This window comes from Haliaeetus leucocephalus, unplaced genomic scaffold (assembly GCF_000737465.1).
Source record: "Haliaeetus leucocephalus isolate CR32 unplaced genomic scaffold, Haliaeetus_leucocephalus-4.0 Scaffold173, whole genome shotgun sequence".
NCBI lineage: Eukaryota > Metazoa > Chordata > Aves > Accipitriformes > Accipitridae > Haliaeetus > Haliaeetus leucocephalus.
This window is the reverse complement of record NW_010972609.1, coordinates 2,010,300-2,020,162: the sequence shown is the minus strand read 5'-3', so window position 1 is coordinate 2,020,162 and position 9,863 is coordinate 2,010,300. Positions and strand designations below refer to the sequence as shown.

The 9,863-nt window shown below is 38.5% G+C and overlaps 1 protein-coding gene across 1 annotated transcript; it reads left to right on the top strand.

Annotated features, from left to right (window-relative positions):
- The first annotated feature begins 1,051 nt into the window (after positions 1-1,051).
- CSRP3 (cysteine and glycine-rich protein 3 (cardiac LIM protein)) lies at positions 1,052-9,863 on the top strand. Its single transcript, XM_010563697.1, has 6 exons — positions 1,052-1,177; positions 5,607-5,775; positions 7,094-7,229; positions 7,923-8,016; positions 9,169-9,376; positions 9,772-9,863. Exons 1-5 carry the CDS (start codon positions 1,066-1,068, stop codon positions 9,246-9,248), a joined length of 591 nt encoding a protein of 196 aa, XP_010561999.1. The 5' UTR covers positions 1,052-1,065; the 3' UTR covers positions 9,249-9,376; positions 9,772-9,863.

The following is a 9,863-nucleotide window of genomic DNA, read 5'->3' as shown; positions in this document are numbered from 1 at the left end:
TCCGACACCGCTCTCCTGTGTGACCTTGGGCAAGTCACTTCAACAGTAACTGGAAGAGCAAGGACTGGAACAGTAACCACAACTCTTTTTTTTCTCCGATGTTTAGATTTTAGAAACAATTGACAATGAAAAACATGCTTTAAGCACCTTAGGAACCTACCTATTATTACTTTGTAACGGCTGTGCAGCACAGTGATCTTGCAGCTGTCTTAGGAGGAATTCAGAAAAGCAACAAACAACTTGTTTCTATTAAAGTGTCCTCTGAAACAACATTGTACATCTGTTAAACTTCAAGGTGGAATTTTCCAGGTGTAAATTGTATAGAATATCATCATACTGACACAGAAAATTGCCTTTATACATGTCACCAAGGAAGCTCATGTGGCACTGGATGAACTAGCACTTGCTTTGGAGATGTATAAATAGTACTATATGCTGTCTCTTAACAGAGAGTCTAGGTAGAGTATTGTTCTGTAGAAAATTTAATGCCAAGTACTGTCCACACTTTTGCTTAAAGTCCAGTAAAGCTTCAAAGTGTTTGTTAGCCTCCATTAAAAATTGCCTCGCAAAACCAGATGAACACACATAAAGCAAAAACAGAGGGGAAAAGGCTACACTTGGGATACAGGCGAGGGCAGGATTGAAAGAAAATGACTATTTGTTGGAAAATAAATCCTAGAACCACTTCTCCAGGAGAGGTTTGAGTGATCCTGGCACCTTTTCATTGAAACACCTCACAATCACTTCACATATTTACCATCGCAATATGGCAAGCTAAGGAATATCCTTGTTCACAAAAGAGGGTCACACAGGACAGAGGATTTAAACTGTCTCTGCCCCCCCCAAAGCACCAGGCTAGTACCCTCACCCATGGATAGGATGCATTCCTGCTACCGCACGGGTATGTAGTATATTGTGGATATGCAATAGCAGTTGATTGGAGAGGGAGGAAAAAAAAAAATTAAAAAAAAAAAAATATCAAGCTGCCCTGTTTAAAATAATTCACTTTTGCTGTTGCATTCATTTATGTAATTTGATTTTCCAGGTCACCCTTCACATATAAGGATGCCGAATTGGGGAGGTGGAGCCAAATGTGGTGCCTGTGAAAAAACAGTGTACCACGCTGAGGAAATCCAGTGCAATGGAAGGAGTTTTCACAAGACATGCTTCCTCTGCAGTAAGCTGGGCTACACTGTTTTAACTTCACAGTATTCCCATAGCTCTGTATAAATCTTCCATTAAAGCTAGTAAATTTACTTTTGTATTACTTTGCATGCAATAAAGAAGCTTTGTAGTTTCCCCAATTCAACATGTTTGCTCACGAGACACCTACAGCAGACTTTTAAACACCACTCTAAGCAACATGCAGGACGGTAGAAGCAACCAGCATCAGACTGAATTTCACACAGGGAAAGTTTTGTAAAGCTTATGCACCTTACTTCTGGGAAAGCTCGAAGTAGAGGGCAGTCACATCTTAATCATCCTACCTAAAGTACGGCACAGCGAGATGGATTCTGGTCCAGCGCTCACTAGAAACCTAAAGATGAAACCTGTTTCCCATGCTTTTAGTAACGGAAGGATGGAAAATTACTGTAACGGTTTTCAAAGCAGAAGCCAGCTTTCTGAAATGCCATTGTGCTACTCCACAGCAGCTCTTAATAATCAAGCCCAATTTTCTAGTCCTTTACCCTGAGCAATCTGCTTCTCAGGCTCCCGGCTTTTCTTTTTCCAAACATGCACTGGATGATTTTTGTTAGGGACACTAGAGTGCTGCAGAATCATAGTATCTAGGTCCATCTCCAAGAAACTCTACCTTCTGTTTCACAACGTAGCATATTATGGGTTTGTTTCAAGCTAAAACATCTAAAAGAACTAAACAAACAGCACTCATTAGACAGAAATATGTCTTATTAGGATATTACAGGAGATGATTACTTTTATGGTGAATCCTAACATTACTTCGTTTCACACAGGAAAGCTAAAAGACATTACCCCAGTGTCATCAAAATCTCCCACCAACACCCTACAAGTGCCTCAGTCTCCTCCTTCCCCATATTTCATATAATCCCATTTCACTTACTCTTTTACTCCACGCACTGTGTAATGTTTGGCAGATAGCTTCCAGGAATTTTGCTTTCTCTGCCGTTGAGCTAGCACTTGAAAAATTAAGAGAGAAGGTATCGATTCAGCTCTGTTTGCCCTTTGTGGAGGAGAGTAAACAATTCGATAAGAACTAAAAGATAGCTAAATAGTTTATTTTGCAGAAAATACTTGAGATTTAGTACCTTTGCTGTATGAATTCCAGCATGACAGCTTAGCACCCACTGAATCCAGTTTTTCACCCTGCTGTCCTGGATAGATAGAAAATTCGTATTTGGAGGCATAAGACTGATATTACATGCTTAGATAACACAGTAGAGCACTATGCAGAATCAGTCCAAAGGATACACTTGAGTCATCTCTGCCTTTCTCCGAGTGCCCTGCAAGTGATGCCTAAAAGACTAAGAAAGAATTCCCTCAAAAAGTTTTCAGTTAATTGACAACCTTCAGCCAATTCTTACAGAATGGCAAACACCTCAGTTTTGTGAAAACTAGAGACTTCTTATTGCTTTCATGAGCTGCCTATAACAATTAATACTCGCCATCAGAGAAACCACAGGGAGAGGGACACAAATGTGGTAATTATGAGAAAAGCTTTAACTGACGCTTGTGCTTTATCAAATGCTTGAAAATGATAGGGCAGAAAACGACAAATGAGTAGACTCTCCAGTATCTAACAAAAATGAACAGCTGTCCTAATAGGGCATAGTTAATAATATTGCCTTCCCACCTAATACTGGAACAAGTTTAAGCTTCATTCTTAGCATAACAGATTGTATTTTTTAGTGATTCACGGTAAACAACACGCATCCATTAGCTCTGCCAGCTGTTTGTTTGGTTTGTGGTGGGTTTTTGTTGGTTTGTTTGGGATTTTGGGGGGTTTCTTTTGTTTATTTTATTTTATTTCTTTGCCCCTTATAGTCGTAAGTCTGAACTAAATTATTAATAGGTTAGATACTAAAAAAAGCATTTCAAGCAGAAGCATGTTTAAGGTCAAAAACTAAAGATGCATCTAAGCCCAGCTGGCATATGAAAGGTATGTTAATTGGCTTTCCTTTTCCCATGATTCACACACGCTAATCAGCAGCTCTGGACGACTCAGTATCATGTTCATGGGCTTTTCAATGAACCAATTATAGGATTTCATTTCTCAACAGAAGAAAAAGAATCCTCCCCAACCTAATCTCGGTTATGGAAACAGTTAACCTACTTAGCTGAGCTTTTATATATTTTTATATTAAATATATTTAAAATATATTTTATATTTTACATTATATTTGAGCAGACACACAAAACACACCAGTATTTTTTGATCAAAAAGTTCAATTTGGGCAAAATTATAAACAATTGAAACCAACCTGTCACCACAGTAAGGATGAGACAAGCTAAACTATAAATCACACTCTCTCTGCTCCAATTTTTCCCTACAAACATTACCAGAGAGAAACTTCTTTCCAGCAAACCGTCCTTCCCGTGCAGAGTGCCGTTCACCTACCTTGTTTCCCCGTCAGCTTTTACTTAAACCGCAGCTGTGACGGACATTTGGCAGGATCTCACGCCACCAACCTGAAACTTCTTAGTGCCGGCTCGTGAACAGTATCTGTTAGCAGATGACAGGTCTCAAAGTTATTTCAACAATAGCACTTGAAGGGCTTTTGCTCCATCTGTTGTGGTGAATTGATACTCTATCCCCAAGGTGCCAGAAATAGAAACACTTTATCTACTGCTAGAGTTTCCATCATCGCTTAACTCCCTTAGCAAACATAATTACCGTCTCAAAGCAGAAGAGACTGTAGCACGACGAGATCAGGTTCACACATTTACAGAAGCCCCTCATTTTATTTCTATTAACTGTAAAGGTCCTTGCAAATTATTTTCCCCTTTACACAGGACAGTGACAGATTTAAAGCTGCAGTGGTTCCAGTATCAGCTTTAAGTTCCCTGATGTGGATGAATTTTAGTCTCACAGCAGGACAGTTAAAATAAACATGGGAGAAAAAGGACTAGTTGAACACTCCACTAGCTCTTCTAGAGCTTGCACTTACAACTACTTTCAATACTTCTGTATTTCACAGGTTTCTGTTGTTTACATGAGCTAAACAACTTTATTTTCCAAGTTGTCAGCAGCCCATGCATGACTGCAATGCCCTCTCTGGGGCATTCAAGGGAAGTTGTAGAGAAAGTTTTTCCCTACCTTCCCCCTGTCCCCGCCCCCATCAACCACTGTTGATACAGTGAACAATTTGTAAGAAGTGTTTAAATAAATTTTGGGTTTTAAGCATACTACAACCCCCTGATTTTTTTCTATAAGCACTCCAAACTGAAAGCTCCATCCTCCCTCAATGGGGTGGGGACTATGTCACACTAAGTTCCCAAAGCAGTGCAGCGTACAGAGTCACCAAGCAGATGAGGAGGGTAGCTGCTTTCCCCCCCCCCCTTCATTATTGCTCAGTTTCCACGCATAAGCAGCAAGGAGATGCACTGCATAGCTAACAGAATTCAGCCTCTAAACGCTGACCATTTTTCAGATGAGCAAAGAACTGGGGAGAGAGTAACCCAGCTTCCACAGCCACTCGATGAGAATAACCACACGTGAGACTGGCCTCAGCAATGCTCATTAGCTCTAGGTGTGACTTCTGCTTCTCAAAACACAGATACTTGCTTACGGAGATCCCCAAATAAGCAGCTGTTAGCACTCAGTTGCTTTTGGTCCTTCCAAGTTGAGGCTTGGGTTAAATTAGTGCTGTAAAGGATCTAACTTGTATTCCATTATGAACGTTTGGCATTCCTCTGGCACCTTCCGTCCAAAAGTCTCCCAGACCTTTCCTAGTGAGCTAAGCCGAGCAGCATTTCTCTGTAACAAATGTGACTAGGAAAAGGTCTCTGGTTTTGAAGAGCTGTAGTCACACGCTTGCCACACTGGCAGAAGTCTAACAAAGCTGAGACTACCAGTTATTCGGGATCATTGGTTTGCCTTGCACCACAGCTCAAACAAATAAATAAAAGAAACCATGTCCTGCTTGACTGCCTATGGTATCTACGTTTTATCTTCTTTTAGAAACATGCCACGTTAAAACAGTGTGGGCTGAGATGAGAAAGCCACCACAGACTCAGAGTGACTATTTTGAAAGGTGCAGATGCACAGTAGAGTCAACACCCCTGCAACCTCCTTTTTTTTTTTTTTTTTTTTTGATATTTCGGAGTTTAGGATGATGATCTCCACTCCAACTTAGGCTTCGCAGATCTAGACAAATTGTCTCGACAAGCCCATGTTTTTTGTAGGGTTAGAGTATAACTTCAGAGTGGCAAAAGAAGAGCACGTTGTGTGCATGCACAACCACTTGAGCAACAGCCCAGTGAAGTTATACTGATTACAACCTAACACCACCCTTTTCCTGTATTTTTAGATAAACAAAAATAAACACTAATCATACTTATTCTGAGCCACATAAATTCAAATTTGAACACACAAATGTTTATATGTGCCTCTCTTTTTCTGTTTTCAGTGGCTTGCAGGAAAGCTCTGGACAGTACCACAGTAGCAGCTCACGAATCTGAAATCTACTGCAAAACTTGTTACGGGAGAAAATATGGCCCCAAAGGTATTGGCTTTGGACAAGGGGCAGGATGTCTCAGCACTGATACTGGCGACCACCTAGGCTTGAATCTGCAACAGTGAGTTAAACTCTACTGACAGCACCTTTTTCTGGTACTTCTTGTCACACAGCAGGGTATTTTAGACATTTTGTTCTGTTTCCATAACAACATGTAGCCTAAGTAGTAGAGCAGACATTCCTACAACCTTTCCTTCAGTGGACACAGTAATTTACCAGTTTTTAATGGCATTCAGTCTCTTTAAGCCTTTTTTATAAATCATCTCTTCCTTCAATGGGCAATTATTCTGCAGAAGCAGCCTTTATATGCCACCACAGACATAAACATTCACTGCAATTGTAATTTGCCACTAGTAGCACAGTGGTTAATGCCACAGAACGCGAGAATATTTTTTTTTTCCCTGTGAGAGGCTAAAATACAGTTAGGTTTTACTGTAAGAGAAATAATCACACTACCACATACTGTTAACTCTCCTCTCAATGGGGGAAATAACATTTCTAAATCCTCCCTGTGGCTCAAATAACACTTGCAAACACACTGAGAACATGTTTGAACAAAGAAATTCTAATGGGATACCATCTTCCAAAAGCACATAATTATCTCTGACAGTACATTTTTACAGTATTTTTCTACGATTCTCAAAGCTGCACATTTCCAAATCAACAATGCTTTCTTCTGGTATAACTAGAAGGAAACCAATTAACCAATATACTGTGCAGGAAAGAAAAGCTTAAATAATGTATTTAACTGTAGCTCCTTGTAAGATACGAATCCATTATGGGCAGAGTTCTGCATCAAGAACTGTCACATGCTGTAGATTTAATGACCTGTTGCCATCCAACAATCAGATAATTCAGAAGTCATTCTGTGAAAGGCTTTAAGCTAGCACAAAGACATAAAGCAAAAAGTCCAGAAATCCAAAGCAAAGCTACTTTTCTGATGTGCTTTTGACCCTAGGCCAGCTAAGAACACCAGTTCCCTGTCCAAACATTACAGTGACTAATAAATCATCTGGATGCAAAAACTAATCTTTATCTTCCACAGAGTACCAGCAGATAGCCAGTTACAAAGAACAAAGGGATCTTTTGCTTGTATTTTCCCTCTTGCCTCTCAATAAACCAAATTTTTTTTACTTTCACTTTTCATTAAATATAATCTTTTCTGCATGTGGCTGCTGTCAGCTCCATGCACTCAGCCCCAAATAGGTACAATATCAGCTTTTTAATCATGCAACACAGAATTCAATAGAATGCTTTCATCCCCCCCCCCCCCCCCCTTTTGCATGTCTAAGCCCAATAATTCAGTACTTTTTATCCTTTACCAAAAAATCATGAAATCTTATTTCTAGAATGAAGATAACATTTAACTTCTGTTTTAGGGGGTCACCAAAGTCTTCTCACCCTTCTACACCAACTAATCCTTCGAAGTTTGCCAAAAAGATGGTAGATGTGGATAAATGTCCTCGTTGTGGCAAATCAGTGTATGCTGCAGAGAAGATCATGGGAGGAGGAAAAGTAAGTAGTTACTACAGCACTAGAAACAAAACACACTTTTATAATGGTGATAAACTATAGCTAACAGGTCCTTGATCTTTTAAATTTTTACTCATAGTCTCAATGAAGAAAACATCAGGATGAATTATCAAATTGCTGGAGAGTCTGATGTACTTTCAGGTTTAAAACCACGTGCTCTTCATAAGCTGCCTTCAACTTTTTGCATCTTGTCGATGTCTGAAGAGCAACGCCCGGCTACTGTACAGGCTGGCTCTTTTAACCACTGTTATTCTGTTACCATCTCTGGGGATATTTATAATTTAAACATTTATTTGTAGTGGCAGTTGCAGATACGTTGAAGAGATCCTGTGACTAGAAAAACAAAAGCCTGTCTCACATGGCATGCTAGCTCTCTGCTCTAGGAACTCTCACTAAAATATTATCTCTGCGCATCAAAGAAGTGGCCAAAACAAGTATCTATAGATCCCTGCTTTTTACTAGACCTCCATTAATAACAAAGTCACTAGGTAAGATCTTGATATGGGATAAAGTAATTGAAAAAAGACTAACCTAGAATGACTAAAAATGGAAGCTGTAAGACCACCAAAAGAATGTTAACCTTTTCACACCACAAAAACCAATAGTTCTCTGTTTCTTCTATCTGCTGCCTGTGCACTTTCTGTAATACACAATGCACTGTCTTAACTTCCTCAGCCTTGGCATAAGACGTGCTTCCGCTGTGCTATTTGTGGAAAGAGTCTAGAATCTACAAATGTTACAGACAAAGATGGAGAGCTCTACTGTAAAGGTAAGAACTGTAATGAGATGAACTGGGTTATTGAGTCAATTTATAATTAGTCTTTTTAGACCTAGTATTGCCATCATGATTTACCTTGTTGCATGCTTAACAACTTCAAGAAATTTCATTTGATCTTCTTTTAACAACTTTCTGAAGGCAAAGGAAAGAACTATGGTAACATTGCAGTTGCATCTGCTACTATTAACATTTAAATTTTAAAGTTCTAATTTTTCTACAAATATATCTTCTCAGATCTGTCCTCAGACCTTCTAACAGGAACACTGGCCATATCTGCTGGGCAGACTCTTGTACCTGCACGATCTCACTCATTGGAAAAAAAAAAAAAAAAAAATCCCAAAAGATACAGATCTTCAAAGGTCATCTGTTTAAGGTCACAGTCTTAATTTGAATTCTTGCCAGTAGAAGTTAAAAGATACTTCCACTATATTGGCAGCACAAAAGATAACGCATTAATGCTAATTATACATCCAGATGTTGTTCTCAGATCAAGAAAGTTCACAGACTTCACTTGACTCTTAGAAATAGCTTAAGGGGAAAAATATGCAAAGTTTTTATATCCTAGGCTAAACTTTATAGAGAATCCTGAAGAAGAATACTTAAGTTCTGTGACTTTGGGTACAGTCTGACAACTGCAAGTGATGAAATTAGCATATTTGGAAAAATATGCTGGCCATTGCTGCTTCCTTCAGAGCTGTGATAACTACCTACGCACACACTTAGTAATACAGAGTTAAAATGGAATGGTTTAAACTACCATCAATAGTTTCTGGACCATGTTCTAGTTGTTTTAACCTCCTTTGAAAATCTCCAACTTATTACTCCATCTCTATTATTCATACAGACCAAGTTTTACTGAGTATCTTCAGACAGGAAAGTAGCTTTAATGAAAATGTTAGTTAGATCTTAAATACATACAGTTTCTTAATCTTTTTTTTAGAAAATCAGACGTGACTTCTGTTTTATTCAAACATGTGATTCTAGTTTCACTATTAGAACTTGTCGACACTTCTGCGAAAGACACTATTTCAAATTTCCTTCCTTTTATTAACCTAAAATTTGATAGTAGTACTAAAACCAAGTGTCATTTACTTCTACATGAAAACATTCAGAATACCATTTACCTCCCTCCTTCTTTTGCAGTTTGCTATGCAAAAAATTTCGGTCCCAAAGGAATTGGGTTTGGTGGCCTCACTCAAGTGGAAAAGAAGGAGTGTGAATGAGAAGAAATGGATGCAATAGACTCAAAGTGCTAGAGTGATAGTTGTCAAGTAAAACATTAAACATCACATATTGCTAAGAACCTAGGGCATTTGTTTAATATTTTCCACCTTGCAGGAAAAACTTGTGAGCTTATATCTTAAGAAATTCTTAGAATAGCTTAAAAAGGTACAGCGATAAAACAAGATTCATGTTTGTTTTACAGTAAATAAAGACAAAAAACCTCAAGGAACGTTATTCATGAAACATTATTGCTTCTTAAACTAGTATTTACCACATTTTAGACTGGAATTTTAAAGACTGAGCATATGGTCCCATTAAGATAGAAATACCTTATGGAGCACAAGGGTCAGAGTGTTCTGATTTAGGCTGCATTTTCCTTCATTCAGAATGTTATGCCATCTGTATTTCTATCAATCTCCTAGTGGCATTTTGAACATGTTGACGTTTTGTGTTACGGCAACATAGATGTTATTCACTTTGAGACAATTAAAAAGGATTTGAAATTCTTTCTCTCAAAGGTAGATAGTTCTGAAGAAAAATAACATTTTCTTAGAATACAGTGTTGTAAGTTTTGTTATCGTATGTTTTCAAGCTACAATAAAGTACTGATATTG